Here is an 18,587-nt window from a genome sequence, read left to right as displayed (position 1 = left end):
AAACTAGTGATCTGCTTCCTGAATTTAGAGTCGTATCTCAAACATAATAATTAAAATTATTGATTATGACAGTTGTTTACCAACTGCATCAGTCGTAACAAAATCCAAAATGAAAATCAAAATATGGTGATCTAAAAAGTAAGCTTAAATGTATACTTAGCTTGTGCTGTTATCACTCCAAGAAATGCCCACCCCTGGCCTCTGATCATTGGACAACTCCAACTTACCTGGAAGTACTTTGGTTGAGCCTGAAGTACTTCCTTTGAAGCTCTCCATGATTCACATTTTACTCTCAACAGCTCCCGGCACCAGCTGGCCAGGCACTAAGTGCAGTTGCACATGTGCACACAGTGCACACTGCTTGCTGGCACATGTTTTCATGCTTCCCCTGATTCAGCTGTCAGCCAGATGGGAACTTCACATGGTCTAGATGTGGCCAGTGGGCCATAGTTTGCCCAGCTGTACAGTAAACCAGGGCATAGTCTATGGATAAGGGTCAGCAGTTTAGGATTGAGATGAGGAGAAATTTCTTCATTCAGAGGGTTGTGAATGTCTGGAATTATCTAACCCAGAGGGCTGTGGATGCTCAGTCATATTCAAGAGTAAATTCAAGACTAAAAACAATAGATCTTTGGGCACTAAGGGATCAAGGGATATAAGGATAGAAAAGGGGGAGTTAATGTAAAATTTTCAGCTATGATCTTATTAAATAGTAGAGCAGGCTCAAGGGGTTGCATGACCTCCTCTATTGCAAAATAATTTTTGAAAGTCATATTAATTTAACACAAGCATGTATCTCTTACCTTTTGGGCAACTTACATATGGGAATCAAAGTGGGACCATCCCAAAAAATAGATTTATAACCTTAGTAAGCAGAAAATCAGGCTCCTGTCTTCTATTATACACCAATTGCCCAGTAACGCATGCGTTAATCAGGAACTAAGTAATCATGACTGTCAAAATACAAAATAACAACTTGACACATTTATGTCCACCCTGTCAGATCTACTGGCGCTAAGTAAAGAAAATAAAGGGGTTTCTCCTGGTATCCTGGCCAACAACTATCCCTCAAATAACATCACCTAAAATGGGTTATCTGGTCATTTACCTCATGGTTGCGTGTGGGACCATGTTGTTAGCAAATTGGCTGCTGTGTTTTCCTGATTATAATAGCAACTATGCTTCAAAAGTAATTCATCGGCTATGAAGTGCTTGAGTATCCCCAAGGACATAAAACGTACTCTATAAATGTACGCTCTTTCTTTCTTAAAAGGCCTGATCAGACGCGCTGGGTCAGATTTTTGTCTCCCAATGGAGGTGTTGAACGCTGAACTTAGCTTGCTTTTCCATTGGAAAAACAATTTTGCTCTGCCTTCCCAACCCCACACCATCTTCGTATGGTCTTTTCATAGATTGAGAAGGCCTTGGGTGAAAAACACATATACACCTCTTCCAAGGTTGGGTCCCCATTGTGTGGACCACAGGAAAATTGCATTTCCTCCCGCACACAATTTTCATGTGCCAGTGGGATTTTTGAAAGCCCTAAAAAAGTGCACCTCGCAGCGAGTTTGAGACCACTGGGGAAAACCTGAAGAGTCGGGAACATTCTGAAAGGTAAGTGTAAAATGTTTTGACACTTTCAAATGTCACTATTATACACTGCATTGTAACGCAGATTTGTTTTTAATGCAGTGATTCATCATAGGGATCCCTCCTGTTAGGGTAAGTTGACCTTTACATTGTCCAGCATTGTGTAATTGCTGAAATGCATTACAGTACTTTCCAATTGTCAAGAGAGGTATAATGTATTAAAAATGTAAAATAAAGTGACAGTCAGCCTCTGTTGTCAAGTTTTGTGCTGTGACTTAAATCAAGCGACAGCTCTGGCTGTTATACAACCCTGCTTTTGAAAGTTGAATAAACTCCCTGCACCTGTTCCTCGCTTTTGATTGACAAACACTCTGCTTTGAAAAGTCAGTTTCAGGCAATGTAGCTCAGAGCTTTTATTATGACACCTGAAGCCATGAGGAATACTTGGCTGGTTTTAAAAACTTGCTAATTACTTCAGTTCAGCAGGTGGTTGATTGATCCAAGAACGATTAAAACTTTTAAGAGGCTGTAAGAACAGAAGATGCCTTTGATGTGGTTTCTTATGTGTTGACAAATCTAATAGTCACTTAAAGGATTACATTTTTTTTGCACTGGAATAGTTATTTTTTTTCCAGTCTCAATGATAATGGGTTTGAATTCAAGGTTTTATTAGATTGTTAAAGAGGTTTTTTTTTCCAATAATATTAAAATAATTCCTATTGTATGGCTCCTGAGGACTGTACATAGTGCATAATGGGTGACTGGCTATGAAGGATAAATTGGGCCATAGGAGGTGGCATATGTGTCCTTAGGGGGCATGGCATGGCTTTTCTGAGAGGGCATGGATGGCACAGGTGAAGAGAGGCGGCAAGGGGGTGGGTGGGGAGATGAGGGGAGAAGGCTGAGGTTTAGTGGGGATTCCTGTATTGAAGAATCAAGATAGGCCTGCACACTAGCAAATCTTCACACCCAGACCCCTCAAAAACGCAACTGTGGCTCATAAGGTGCATTGCAAACTGGACCCATGTTCTTTTTTCTTTATTCTTTCATGGAATGTGGGCATCACTGACAAGGCCGGCATTTGTTGTCCATTTCGATTTACCTTTGAACTGAGTGGCTTACTGGGCCATTTCAAAGGGCAATTCAGAGTTAGCCACATCGATGTGTTCTGGAGTTACATGTCGGCCAGACAAGGTAAGGATAACAAATTTCCTTCCCAAAAGGCCATTAATGAACCAGATGGGGTTTTACCACAATCAACGATGGTTGTCATGGTCACCTTTACAGGGACCAGCTTTATATTCCAGATTTATTAATTGAATTTAAATTCCACCATCGGTCGTGGTGAAATTTGAACCACATGTCCCCAGAGCATTCGCCTGGGTCTTGGAATTACCAGTCCAGACATTACCACTACACCACCCATCGCCCCTTGAGAAGAGACTAAAATACCGGGCAAAGTCACAAGTGGGTGAGATGTGCATTTCAGAAAGTGCAGAAGTGCGCAAGTCAGGTATTCATGAGCCCACAGGAAAAATCTGGCCCTTCCTTTTAAACAAAATGCTTCTGAAACGTTGATTAACGAAATACACAGGTCTGAATTATTTTTTTAAAACTGCAAGTCAAAGAAAAGTTATCTCTGGTAAATTGTTAACTGTTTAATTAACTAATTTAATCTTTTTTTTTCGGGAAAAAGACAATGCCAGTATATTAAGGTTTGGATCAATTATTTTCACAGATATGCTTTAATGAAGCACACTTATTCTCAGTTTCATATAACACAGGGAATGAAGATGCACTCATAATTTTACTGCAAATGTTCAAGCTTACTGTGCAACCCATGACATTCCGTTTAAAAGGATTTCTTACCCGATCATAGACTTTGGTGTAGCTGATCTTTAAACATGGTTTGGTTTACTAAAAATTGACCCAACAAGAGCAGTTTGTGCAATTTTTCTCAATTCATTGGTGGCTAATTGTCTCCAGTGTTTATCCTCAAGTTTCAAGTAAACAAGTCTGGCTATGGTTTGTTAAGCACTGGGGAGGAAATGTGGCACATTTGAAGTGTCAAAAACAATTGTGTTTCAACAATCTCGAAAGAATTACTTAGTGCACTATCGTAAACGATAAAATTCTTCTTTTAATAATGTTGGTATCGTGGCAATATAGCAACCTTAGGTTATTACTGAAATGAAACAGAAAATGCTGGAAAATCTCAGCAGATCTGGCTGTGGAGAGAGAAACAGAGTTAATGTTTCAAGTTCAACATTACTCTTCTTCGGAACTGATTATATTTTAATTTCAGATTTCTAGTATCTGCAGTATTATACTTTTATTTCAGGTTATTACCGTCTCCTCCCCTTTTTATCACAACACAAAGCACTATAAAAGGCTTCACTTAGGAATAATTTTCTATCAGCATTTATATCTATTTCTCAACTAAGAATGTAAAGTTCACGGAGGAAATAATACATTTTACTCTGATGAACTATAACTAATGCCATAAGAAACAAAATACATAACGATTTGTTAAATCTGTGATCAATTTTCAAATTGGCTAGGCATACAACTCATTCAACACAAATTCATTTTACTATGCCAGTAAATTGTAATAAAATCTGGTCAGTTTACAGATATAAGAATAAATACTTTCTCCAAAAAATAACATAATTCAAGTTTAATGGGCAAAAAATCAGATGCAAATTTTCTGTCATAACTTGAAATATTTTTGCATGTAGATCATGTAACCTCTGGAATAATTGCAGCATGGTTTACCTTTCAATGATCTAGGACAACTTATACCAAAGTGGCATGCTAAAGATAATCTATGTCTCATTGCAGTCTCCTGCAACGCCAGCGTATTGCATTTCCTCACACCATACTTGGACACATGAATTCCCAAACTTTAGGTTTGTATGATCATGTTAACAGTTCCAAATCTACCAAGTATAATTTACTGATGATAATTTATCTGCATGGATCAGATGGACTCTATAATGGTCAAAGTTATTTAGAAGAGGCTAAAATTATTCCCAATATTTCTAAGGTCATATTGGGTGGGGAGCCCGGAGAAGCAAACACCAAACCAACACTATACACAATTGTAAGACATTTAAATTGTCCTCCAAATTGCTCAAAATTTGAAATTGCTCTCCTCATATAAATCCTGAATTCTCCCCCAATGACACAGCACCCAATTCTAATCAATATTCTGTGCCAAGCACATAGGTGAATGGAATTAAGTTTTATTTTCAAAGAAGAGCAGGGCTGTTCTTTCAATGTTCTGCAGTTACCATTCAATCAATATGACCTGAATAAAAACAGAGTATCTCGTTGTTTGTGGGATTTTACAGAGTGCAAATTGGTTGCCATGTTTCCCTATGTTCTAACAGTTACTGTGCTTCATTACCTGTAAACTTGGCAATATAGTAGACAGTGATGAGGATGGTTGTGGATTTCAGGATGACAGACAGGATTGTGACATGGGGAGAAGCATAGTAGACAGAGTTTAACGCAGAGAAATATTAAGTGATGCACTTTGGGAGCACTGATATGAAACAAGAGTAATCTATCAATGGCACAATTTTGAAAATCCTAGGTGACGCCTTAGAAAGGGTACAGGGGAGGTTTACCAGGTTGCTGTCTGGAATGAGAAACTTAAGTTATGAAAAATGTTTGGAAAAATTAGGACTGTTCTCCTTGGAACAGAGGAGGTTAAGAGGTGACCTTATATAGAGATTTTCAGGATACAGAGAGGTTTTTATATAGTTAAAGAAAACTGATTCCATCTGGTGAGTGAATCAATAGCCAGAAGTTTCAGATTTAAAATAATTGGCAAAAGATCTAGAGGGAAGATGAAGAGAATTATTTTCACTTAGAAGTTGTCGGATTCTGCAACAGGCTACCTGAAAAGATAGTGGAGGCTGATGCCATAAAAAATTTTGAAAGAGTGTTAGATGTTTACTCGAGAATAAGCAACTTACAGGATTACAAACAAAAAGTGCAGATTCTAAACATGATTGCCCTTATAAAGAGCCAGCATAGGTCCAATGGGCAGAATGGCCTCTTCCTGCAAGTTTTTATGGTTCTATGATTCAACAGTCATCTGTGTACAAGAAAATCTGTAACACAGAAGTCTACCAAAAATGGCAAAAGAGACAAGATTTGAGGGTAAACCTACAGGGCGACAGACCAAGAGCTGGAAAGAGGCACTGAGCTGCATAACATTTTTTGGTCTAGAAGAGGCATGATGGGATGAATGGCCTCTCTCTTTTCTATGTTTCTAAATGATCACAAGAATAAATTAATTGATGAAAAGACATTCCATCTTATTTTGCAATCCTATATTACAATATAATAAAACCAGTATGAATAGCTTGTTCAGAATTACAAGTTATATAAAAGCAAACTAATTTTTAATCTGATGATGTGTATAGTCATTTGAGCATTGAACATTATGTTAGTTTTCTAAAGAACTTAAGTTTTCTAATATGAACAATTTATAATGGCCAGGAAAAGTGCACGTAAATTATGCTGACTTGCTTTAGTGCAGCAAATAAATATTTAGGGAGCCATGATTAATGTTAGTTTTACTCACTTGAACAAGAAATTATTTAAAAGATAACAAATTATAAGGCTGCAGGTTAAGGAAATCACTAAGGTTTACTACAAATGCCTGAATCATACACCTGTGATGTCTTCATTACCTGATAGGATTGCTGCTCAGAGATACCCGGAGGGATTCCAGAGAACTGAAGAGTCTTTCATCCGCAACACCTGATTTTAGTTCATGGATGAACTCGTGGGGTAAGGTAGCAGTGTACTGTCTGTTCTTCAGACTGCCCTGAAAAATAACAGGTATCACAGTGAAAAATTTTGTTTGATTAGGGTACAGCGGCATACAGCTACAAGAAAAAGTATGTTCTTGTTACTGTACTCAAATAAAGGACACTTAAAGTGCATAACATTTTTGATGATGTCACAAGATATTCATTCTATGCATTAACTGTGTGCTGCATTCTGCTGAGAGTTGTTTATTTTTAAACGCATTAACTTCAAGACCAGGCTTGTCCAACCTACAGCTTGCGGACCACAACTCGGCCCTCCAAACCTCTGTATCTGGCCTGGGGACCCAATGTTCAAAGGTTTCTCTCTCATGTTTGCTGCTGATAAACTCAGCAGTGAGTTTATCAGTAGCAAATTCGGGAAGGAGCCAGTGCCTGGGCGGGAAGGAGCTGGCGCCTGGGCGGGAAGGAGCCGGCGCCTGGGCGGGAAGGAGCCGGCGCCTGGGCGGGAAGGAACCGGTGCCTGGGCAAGCATCTATCCACAACATTATAGATAGATGTGACCACAGAGCGGTCCTGGTGAAAACGAAGTCCCATCCTCACACTGAGCAGTCCCTCCATTAAGTTGTGTGGCACTGCCATTGTGGTAAATGGGACAGACTCAGAATAGACCTAGTAGCTCAAAACTGGGCTTCCATGAGGCACTGTGGGTCATCAGCAGTGGAACTGTATTCAAACACAATCTGTAAACTCATAGACCAGCATATCCCTCACTCTACGATTACCATCAAGCCAAGGGATCAACCCTGGTTCAATGAAGAGTACAGGAGGACATACCAGGAGCAGCACCAATCATACCTAAAAATGAGGTTTCACTCTTGGGAAGCCATAACATAGGGCTAACATGAATGCCAAACAGCAGAAACAGCTTGTGGTACACAGTGCTAAGCAATCCCACAACCAATAGATCAGATCTAAGCTCTACAATGCTGCCACATGCAGCACATGTTGTTAAAGGTAGTGGACAATTAAAGAACTAAGGAGAGGAGGAAGGTCCACAAATATCCCCATCCTCAATGACGAGGGAGCTCAGCACATCAGTGCAAAAGGCAAGATGAAAGCATTTGCAGCCATCTTCAGCCATTATTACAGCCTCCTCCTGAGCTCCCCAACATCACAAGCACCAATCTTTAGCCAATTTGATTTATTCCACTTGATATCAAATGTGAGGAACAGATGTTTTTTTTAAATATTTTTGGAGAATATTGTTATTCTGTGGAAAAGGCTGTGCGTGTTGTTACTCACAATAAGAAGTTGTGGTGAAAGAATTAATCCAGGCTAGTCTCTTGGTTAAAGCTGGTTTATTTCCAAGACAACTCCTCAGTGCTACTAATTTCCTAGTAGCTTCCACACAAAGTGTTCCAGCTATAACTTTTTATTCTATTTAGGTGGGATAATTAATGCCATCACCTGTTTAACTAACAATTGGTTTTAACAAGATGATTGTCATATTAACACGTGTGCGTGTATGATTTAATTAAGCTGGGAAGAGATTGATAGGAGACAGGTTGTCTGGGGGGTTTAAAACATGAAAAGGATACAGGTGTTACATTTGAGGTACAAAGTGAATAGGTTAGATCTAACAATTTCATTTTTTAGATAAGTGGAGAGTTTGTTTGAACATTGAAGGGGAATCAGAGGTACCAAGAAGCATGTTTGCATCTTGCAGGGGTCCCATAGGTAAACAGAAGAGGTGATATATTTTATTGAACCAAAAGCAAAAACAAAATAGAAATGTGAAAAATCTGATATTTGGAAGGGTTGGAGTTTCAAAGTGTTGTGATAACAATGGAACCTTGAGATGAAAGGGAAATAAGGTATTTTAGAGTTACTGTGGAGGGCTGAGGGTAGCAGCAGGAGCTGTGGCTGAGAGAGGATGCAGTTTGAATCAACCAACCAGTCAAGCCAGAAATGTCTTAGGCTGCATAAAGCAGTTTTATTCTCAAGTGTAGATTTTCACAGCAGAGTGGAAGTGTGTTACAGGTCATGTGATGTGCCTTTATTGAAGCTACAGCAGTTTGCCTTGGGTGATATTACTGGATTTTTTTTTAAACTGTTAAACATTTATAAGGGAGTGTTGCCTGGAATGTGTTTACTTGTAGGTCTGACCAAGTAGAGCCTTTTTGGGGGAATGTTTTGTAGGACTAAGTTTAACTGTATATCTGTAATCTTGTGTGCTTAAGTTTTTCTTTCTTCGTATTAATAAAACTTTTACTTATAATATTTAAAATCCCAAAAGTGTCACCGGGCTTCTTACTGCAGGGAACAGTTTGTCCCTTCTCGTTTACAGAATATTAAAAAAATGGTATGGCCCGTAAGCCAAGTTTCCCTCCAGGATTTGGCTTGCACAGCAATTAACTTTGGCTGTGGTCTTAACAAATTTGGGGCTCTTTGCAGTATTACTACAATTCCTTGATTAGGTTGGAGTTTGTGAATCAAAGCTATACGAGGACAAGAAGAACGCTGAACTCAAGAGTTTTGTGTTGAAGAGTTTTAAAGTGGTTGGACTACAAAATAGCTTTGGCAATTGCTACAACTTTTCTGGGAGTGGAAAATGTAACTGTGGAGTATTTGAAATATCTGAATAAAGTTCAGTTGAAAGAATTAGCAGGTAAATGCAGGTAGAGATAAAGGAGGAATTTCATAAGGCTGATATAGTTAGAGTATTTACCCAACATGTAAGGTTGGAGGATTGGATACCTGAAGCTCGTGTGTCACAGCTGGAGATAGTAAGACTTGAGTTGCAAATAAAGCAACCTGATATAGAAAGAGATAGAGAAAGGCAAAAGGTTAAATTGGAAGAAAGAGAAATAAAAAAACTTGAGTTAGAAAGAAAAGAGAAGGAAAAAGAAAAGGATAGGCTAAAAGAAATAGAAATAAAAAAGTTTCAATGGGAAAGAGAGGAGCAGGAAATGGAATAGATTACAAGAGATAGAAATGCAAAAGCTTGAACTTGAACTTAGCAATTGAAGAAAGAGAGAGGGAAAGAGATAGAGAGCTTCAGAGGGAGAAATAACCCAGACAGTACGAATTGCCTAAAATGAAACTATAAGGGAGTGTTGCCTGGAATGTTTTTACTTGTGGGTCTGACTAAGTAGAGTGTCTTTCTGGGGGAATGTTTTGTAAGACTAAGTTTAACTGTGTACTTGTAATCTTGTGTGCTTAAGTTTTTCTTTCTTCATGTTAATAAAACTTTTACTTATAATATTTTTATTCTTGTTTATAAAAATTTACTTTGAACTTTTGAAATCCCAAAAATATCACTGGACTCCTTGGTGCTGAGATCAGTACATTTTCTTCTTGTTCTCAGAATACAATAAAAGGGCATGGCCCGTAAGCCAAGTGTCCCTCCGGGATTTGGTTTGCACAGCAATTAACATCGGCTGTGGTCAAAACATGAAGAAACAGCTGAAGGAACTGGATACTGCAAAGGCTTATAGGCCCTGTCAGCATTCCGGCAATAATACTGAAGACTTGTGCTCCAGAATTAGCTGCACTCTAACCAAGCTGTTCCGGTACAGCTACAACACTGGCATCTGCCCAACAATGTGGAAAACTTCCCAGGTATGTCCTGTCCACAAAAAGCAGGACAAATCCAATCCAGTCAATTACCACCCCATCAGCCTCCTCTCAATCATTAGCAAAGTGATGGAAGCTGTCATTGACAGTGCTAACTTACACAGCAGCACCCTGCTCACTGATGCTCAGCTCGAGTTCCACCAGGATTACTTGGCTCCTGATCTCATCACATCCTTGGTCCAAACGCAGACAAGAGCTAAACTCAAGGGCTAAGATGAGAATGACTGCTCTTGACATCAAGGCAGCATTTGACCAAAAATGGTGTCAAGGATTCCTCGCAAAAGTGAATTCATTGGGAATCAGAGCAAAAATCTCCAGTGGTGAGTTAATGGTCAAATGCTGCCTTGAAGTCAAATGCAGATTCCAAGTGTGGTATCAAGAAGTCCTCATAAAACTCAAGTCAAAAGGAACCAGGGAGAAAATTCTCCACTGGCTGGGGTCATACCTAGCACAAAGGCAGATAGTTGCAGTTGCTTGAGGCCAATCATCTCAGCCCTGGGACATCACAACAGGAGTATCTCAGGGGCTAGGCCCAACCATCTTCAGCTGCTTCCTCAGTGACCTTCCTTCCATCATAAAGTCAGAAAAAAGGGGATGTTCATTGATGATTGTTCAGTACTATTTGTTACTCTTCAGATGCTGAAGCAGTCCATGCTAATGTGCACCAAGACTTGGATAACATTAAAGTTTGGGCTGATAAATGGCAACTAACATTTGTGCTACACAACTGCTCCAACAAAAGAGAATCTCACCATCTCCCCTTGACATTTAATGGCACTATCAGTGAATCCCTCACCATCAACATCCTGGGGGTTACCTTTGACCAGAAACTGAACAGGACTAGCCATATAAATACTGTGGCCATCAGAACATGTCAGAGGCTGGGAATTCTGTAGAGGGTAACTCACCTCCTGACTCCCTTAAGCCTGTCCACCATCTACAAGACACAAGTCAGGAGTGTGGTCAAACATCTACACTTGCCTGGAGGAATGCTGCTCCAACAACACGCAAGAAACTTAACACCAGCCAGGGCAAAGCAACCCACTTGATCAACATCCCGTCTACCACCTTAAATATTGACTCCTTCCACAACCGACGCACAGTGGCAGCAGTATGTACTCCATGTAAGCTTGGGTACTAGGTTTTAGTGTAACTTGACCATTTTTAGATTAATTTCATGTTTTATTCATTGTAATAAACTAACAAGGTCAAAACGCAGTTTGTATTAACACTGAGATAAGAAGCCATTTTGTGTTCTGTACTTTATAATTAATTACATGTATTAATTAAGGGTTTGTATGTAATTAGGAAGCAGCCAGAATCAGATGATTGACCAAATAGTGTACCTCAATTAAGTTGTAATTGAATAAATACTAATTAATCAAGTAGTTATGTTAAAGCTGGATTTAAAACCTTCCAAGTTTTAACACTATTTTGATATGTCTGCTTTGGATGAGTATCAGGTATGTTGTACTGAGCTCAGCCAAAGCCATGACCAAATGAGCAGTAGGCAATTGTGCAAAGTCAGATAACAAAAGACACCGCAAAAGAAACATGGTGCTTTCAAGAGATGATGTATGTTGGTAGTCAAACTCCAATTAAAACAAGACAACAATTAAATTAACCAATTATGAAATTACACAGACATGGTCTGAGATGAGGCATTGATAATTTAGGGGACAAAAGTAAAGGTTTTAAACAATATCTTTGCTCGCTAGTCATGTACTAGGTGCTCCCAAGGCAGAATTTAAAAGAATTGCTGTCCACAAAAGAACAGGAGGACAACCTTACACTTCAGTAACCTGATCACTTGCTTGAAGCCGTAAAGTCTATTTTTGTGTTGTTAAGTATACTTTTTGCTTTTTAAAATAAATCTTCCTCTTTTAACTCACTACTCAAGAGTCCATCTTGCCTGATGACTATGTCTTGTTCAAGCCAAAACATTTAATTGATTTGATAGGGTTAATCTGAAGTTAGATAATTGCATACTTAGGGATTAAGATAAATTAAAATAATCTATGTATAAAAAACCTAGAGTATCCCATACAAGATGCATAGCAGCGACTCACCAAGGTTCCTTCAACAGCACCTTCCAAACCCACAACCTCTACCACCTGGAAGGACAAGGGCAACAGACGCATGGGAACACTATCTCCTACAAGTTGGAACTACTATTTGGAACAACATCACCATTCCTTCACTGTCACAGGATCAAAATCATGAAATTCCATCCCCAGCAGCACTGTGGCTGCACCTGCAACAGATGGAATGCAGCAGCTCAAGAAGGTGGCTTGACACCACCCTCTCAAGTGCAAGGATGGGCAACAAATGCTGGCAATGCTCACATCCCACAAAGAATAAAAAAAGATTCAGACTTGATGTCCTAAAAGTGCTTCAGGCATAAGAAATGTCTAAGTAAGCCTACATTTGAATTTCAATGTGACAAAAGTATAATCATTTTCATAATTTTTTTTGTTTTATTGTGAAGTAGGTTTATGGGATTAAGTATAGTTTGTATAGTTATATAGTTATAGTATAGTCTGCGTGATTTAATTACATTTGAAGTCAAGTAGGCTGCAAGCTTTAAATCATCAAAAGAAGTTAGGTGCTTGACATGCTAATGAGTAAACATGGATGCTGGCTTAACATGTAAGGTGTGAAGGGATTGTTGGATTTCAAAGGGATCTTAGTGTATTTACAACCAGCCAGATACACAGGGCTAAGGAGTGTGTTTATTTTTCCCAAAGAGGGCTGATAATATTGGCAACATGAAAGTTTTTATATTATGAGATACAGTTTCAAAGACATATAGATAGAACAGTAGAATTTACACATTAAAAAGAGGAAAACATATATAAAGGAGAATGAAAGGCTATGCGGAAGAATGCCATGTAAGATCTAACAGGAATATGTGAAATAGCCTTAATGAAGCCTCTAGCCATTGGTGTGTGAGTCTGCTATGCAAGGAAAATGAAGTTGGTGAAAAGCCATTTGGAATTCCACTGTCAAGTGGGTCTTGTGTTAACTTGCTGGTTCTGTTTTAGACTTGTTACAGGGGATGTAACTGGGGGTCAGGTTAATTAGGAATTTTAGGAGTTATTATAGTGGTAAGTAATTGTAGTCTCATGTATGTACTTAAAATCTTTTATTTTCTTAATAAATATTTTTATTTAATTTTTAAAATCAAAAGTCTTGGTGGACATGGTACTTCTGAATTCAGTGCACACATTTTCTCGTAATAAATACAAATTGCAAGACCATTGTGATAGCATGACCAAGTTTCCCTTGTGGATTTGGTCTGCCTGGCACACATCATCTGCCACCTCATTCATACCACAAAAAACAATCAACTATGATTTAGAAAAAATTCTCAAGTTAAATTTAGAAAAAAAACTATCATTACTGCAGCAAAGAAAAATGAATTACACAAAATAAACATCCCCTTCTACCCTCCTGTGCTTTGCAATACTTTGGTGACACACCCCATTCAGCAACTATTGATGTTAACCGTTTTCCCAGGTAAATTGGTAATGCTACCAAGGAAAGAGAGATATGCCAGCAAATGGTCTTAGCTCATCACTGTCTGCAGCATCAGTTCTATGACTGCAGAGCACCCCTTGGTAACCAGGAGCATCTCTGACAATGCCCTTAAAAAATTCAGAAGGCCATATAATTGACCCTGGTGCTGGACTGACCCACAAGCATAAATGGTAGCCAGTACCAGTATGTGTTGGGTATTCTTGTCCTTATTTGGATGCTCCCCAGCAATGCAGTCTGGTGCAGCAACAGCATTCAATGCATCATCTTTATGTTGTGCAAACTGGCACTCAACCCCAATAACAGTTGTTTCCTAAGGAATCAGTTCCATGCCATGAAAATGATCAGATCTGCAGCTCTGTTTTGAAATCCAATGAATGTGCTCATCTACAGCAGAGATAACACTGGTATGCAATGTCTCATCACTAATAAATATTTGTCTCTGTCTTCAAAGTAGAAGACACAAATTATATGCCAGTAATAGAAGGTAACCAAGGGGCTACAAAACTGAGGAACTTAAGATAATTAATATCAGCAGAGAAAAGGTATTATAGAAACGTAAGGAACTAAAAACCAACAAATGCCCAGAATCTGATGGCCTATATCTAAGAGTTCTAAAAGAGACAGTTGCAGGATCAGAATGCACTGATCAAGATTTTCCAGTTCCCTAAATTTCAGAATGGTCCCAGTAGATTGGAGTTAGCAAATGTAACCCTGCTGTTAAAGAAAGGAGGGAACGAGAAAACAGGGAACTGCAGATCAATTAGTCTGACATCAGTCAGATTAATTTAGATTAGTTAATATCAAGAAAATATTGGAATCTATTATGAAGGAGAAAATCTTGTGACACAGTGGGTAGCACCCCTGCCTTTGAGCAACAAACTCAGGTCCCACTCCAGAACTTGATGGCTACAGAAGGTACGTTCATAACGTGACCGAACAGGTTGACTAACAACCTATAAATCCTCCGAAAGCACCATGGCAGAAAGTAAGAGTGGGAGAGTATCCTGGTGGGTCATGATTGATGGGGAGTGATACCCTCAAGCTATAGCCTCTGGCGACAAGCAAGCAACCTGTTCCAGGAAAAACTAGCTAAGGAAATGGACGTAAGCATGTGCTTTTTCGTGCATCTCTAGGCATGGGAAGAGAATCAAAAAGAAGAGATTATGAATCAAATCTTAAAAATGCACTTAGAAAATCATAGTACAATCAGACAGTCAGTATGGTTTGACACAAGGAAAATTACATTTGACAAATTTGTTGGAGTTTTTTGAGGATGTATCTAAACAAGGGGAACCAGTGGATGCAGTATATTTATATTTCCAAAGGGCATTTAATAAAGTACCACACAAAAGATTAATACACAATTAATAGTTCACAGGGTTGGGGTTATATATTGGCAAGCTGGAGGATTGGTTAACGGGCAGGAAGCACAGAATGGAGATAAAAGGGGCACTTTTAAGTCGATGAGATCTAACTTGGAAGTGTCGCAAGGGTCAGTGTTTGGGCCTCAACTATTTACAATCTACATCAATGACAGGCATCAAGAGTAATGTGCCTAAGTTTGCTGCTGATACAAAACTGATTGGAAATGCATGTTTTTGAGGAGCTACGATCCCTGTAGAGACCAATTACTTTAAAAAAAGATAAATCACCTAGTAACTGACAGAAATAGCCAAAACATGAAATTTCACGTTTAATACTTCTCCTGCAACAAGCTAAAATTAACACAGAACAAACATTACGTAATATAGGCAACTAATACACCAAACTAAACAAAGGGAATTTACATTAAAGCAAAATACTGCAGATGCTGGAAATCTGAAATAAGAACAGAAAATGCTAGAAAAACGCAACAGGTCTGGCAGCATCTGTGGAGAGAAACAGTTAACATTGTGAGTCCATATGACTCTTCTTCAGGGCTAAAGAGAAGTAGAAATGTGATGTGATGGATTTTATACTGTCTAGGAGAGGTGGAGCAAGATAGAAGGTCAGGGATAGGTGACAGCTAAGGAAAGAATTTCAAAGATGTCATGGACACAAGACAAAGGGAGTGTTAACGGTAATGTTAAAGACTAAATTAAGTGCTGATAGTGGCTTAAAGGTAAGATAGCAGGAGGTATTAACATCGGAACAAGGGTCAGCACTCAGTGAAAGCACAACATAGAAACAAGTGACTAATGGCCCTGTGGGGGGGAAGGGATTTGGGGCAAATGGATTTTTAAGAATTGCCAGGAAGATATAATAATTTTCACAATGTTATTGGAGTTTATTGTACAGTAATAGTGTGTGTGTGTGTGTGTGTGTGTGTGTGTGTGTGTGTGTGTGTTTGTGTCTTACCTGAATTCAAGGCAGATGGTCTGAAGCCTTTGATCTAACAGAAGATAAGCTAGGTGCGAAATGCTAAGTAGGTTAGCATGGAGGAAGTTTTAGAATGTAAGGTGTAAAGGGAACATTTGCATTTTTAAATAAACCAGACAAACTTGAATTCAAAAGAGGGGGTGAAATGTTCACCTAACCAGGAGAAGTTAAGAAACAGTGACTTATTTTTCCCTAAGATTACTGGTAAAATTGGTACTTTGATGGATATTTATTATTAGAGTGGTAAAGTCCAAAGACATAGTGAAACAATGGGAATTTGCATTCAAAGGGGAAAATATGTATAAAGGAGAGAAGGGTGTGTGCTAGGGAAAGTATTCTAAGGTCTAACAAATGTGAAAAGCCTCATGTATCTAAGCTTCAAGCTGTTGTCTACAAGGAACTGAAGCTGATAAAAACTCACTTTGAATTCGACCATTCAGCGTATTGTGTGTAACTTTGCCTGGGTCTTTTAAAATCTGTGTATCTCACAGCTGCCTTAACAAAGATGCAACTGGGATTTAGATTAATTAGGGGATTTCGAAATTATCATTGGAGTAATTTGTAGATCCACGTCTATGCTTAAAATAATTTCTTCTATTATAAAGGTTTAATTTAGTTTCATAAGAAATCTATAAGACTTAGTGGCCTTTTTACTGACTTCAAAGCCCACATCTCGAAATAAGTACAAATTGCAAATAGTTGTAGTGGGACTGCAATATGGTTTTGGCAGTTGCTAAGGCTTGTCTGGGAGTTAAGGTTATCACTTTGGCTGGTTTACAAAAGGTAAATAAAGTTGGGTTAATGGAATTGGTGTATAAGTTACAATTAGGATTACCTGCAGGGGCAAAGAAAGCAGACATAATTGAAGGTATAGCACAATTTAAAGTGAGTCACAGCTGGGGGTAGTGAGACTTCAGTTACAAATGGCGAAGCTTGAGCTTGATCGAGCAAAGGAAATTAAAAACTTGAGCTAGAGGTAGTAGAACAAGGACAAGACAAAGAAAGAGCAGAAAAAAAGAGCAGGAAAAGAAAAATAAAGGGCACTTCAAAGGAAACAGTCAGAAAGGCAGGAAAGAGAAAAAAAACAGGAAAGGGAATTAGAAATGGTGAGGTTAGAAAAGGAATAAAGAGAAAAGGAGAGAGAATTCCAGTTCAAAATGCTGGCAGTTAGAAAAGAGACACCAGTAGACGAGGAAGGACTTATTTCCAGATCAGAACCCAGTGAGGTAATGTTTAAAGTTGTACAAGCCCTTCCAAAGTTTCATTTGAGAAATTTCATGTCACAGCTGTTTAAGGAAGTAAAGAACAGTTTGGGGATAAAACATGAGAAGTCAACAGCTTACCATCCTGAATCACATGGGGCTTTGGAAATATGGCATTAAACTCTGAAAACTATGTTGAGAATGTATAGTCAGTTTCATTTGAGAGGATAGCTAAACAGGTGAAATGCCCACAGGAAAACTGGACATTGTTGCTACAATCTAGGCTGGTGTGTGGAGCACATGAGGTTTATGCTTCACCGTCAGAAGAAATGTCGGTGAACTATGATGTGGTAGAAAAGGTTATTTTGAGTGCATATGAGTTCGTTCCTGAGGCATACAAATTTACGAATATGAGAAAACAGCCTAGGCAAACTTATAGTGAGTTTGAAAGAATAAAACAAAGTAATTTTGACCACTGGATACGGGCATTAAAGATAGACAACATATGCAGCTCTTAGAGAGGTAATACGTTTGGAAGAATTTAAAGATTCAATTCCTTCAGCAGTGAGGACTCATTTGGAGCAACAGAGGGTTGAAATGATAAGACAAGCAGCAGAGATAGCTGATGATCATGTGTTAGTTCATAGGGCTAAACCTTTTTTTCATCACCCTTTTAAATCAGAGAAGGGCAGAAAGTGGGAAGGTGAAAGTAAGGGAAGTCAGGGAAGAGGAAAATTGCCAGGAAGTTTTTCTCAAATAAAAAGGAAGGTGCTGAGGGTAGAAGTGACACTCAAAAATTGAGGTGTTTTCATTGTAATAAAGTTGGACACACTAAGTCAGTGTGTTGGAAATTACAGGGAAAATCTGTTGGAATTACAGGGGTGCAGAAAAGTTCTGGAAGTAAAAGTGCCGTGGGTTCTGAGGTTCAGGCACAGGAAAAGCCAGTGGTTTGTGTACAGGTAAAACAGGAAGAATCAGTGATAGGTAAAGAAGTAGGAACGTGTACCCATGAGAATTCTGAGGAGCACGTTGCAGAAATGTTTAAAGATTTTGTGTGTGAAGGGAAAGTCCTTCCGTGTGTACAGGGTGGAGCAGGTAAAGATGTCAAAATTTTAGGGCTAGTCAATTCTTAATGTTGTGGGATAGGGGATACAAAATGTATTCCATTGTAGAAGGTAAATTTAAAGAGCAAGGAAAACAGGTGAGGTAATTGTTGGAGTAGTGGAAAAATTGTCCATTGCAGGGGTTCTATTTATTTTAGGTAATGATATAGCTGGATCACAGATGTGGGTGATGCCTATGGTCATTGAGCAGCCTGTATTATTGTTTTCAACAGAAGAGAGATCCTGGGTTGTTTCCAGACTGTGTGACAACAAGATGACAGGCTCATAGGTTGAAACAACAATAGGAAATTCAAAAGCAGAGGGAAGGTTTGGAAATCCAATTAGTTGAGACTGTGTTGGTAAGATTGTTC

The 18,587-nt window shown here is 38.8% G+C and overlaps 1 protein-coding gene across 1 annotated transcript in view; it reads right to left on the bottom strand.

Annotated features, from left to right (window-relative positions):
• LOC121284432 (protein diaphanous homolog 3-like) overlaps positions 1 to 18,587 on the bottom strand; it is a 784,525-nt gene that overhangs the window by 648,641 nt on the left and 117,297 nt on the right. Inside the window, exon 5 of the mRNA XM_041199892.1 lies at positions 6,297 to 6,433. Coding sequence (XP_041055826.1) covers positions 6,297 to 6,433 — 137 coding nt within the window. The remainder of the gene's footprint in view (positions 1 to 6,296; positions 6,434 to 18,587) is intronic.

This window comes from Carcharodon carcharias, chromosome 11 (assembly GCF_017639515.1).
Source record: "Carcharodon carcharias isolate sCarCar2 chromosome 11, sCarCar2.pri, whole genome shotgun sequence".
Classification (NCBI taxonomy): domain Eukaryota; kingdom Metazoa; phylum Chordata; class Chondrichthyes; order Lamniformes; family Lamnidae; genus Carcharodon; species Carcharodon carcharias.
This window is presented reverse-complemented; position numbering and strand designations above follow the sequence as displayed.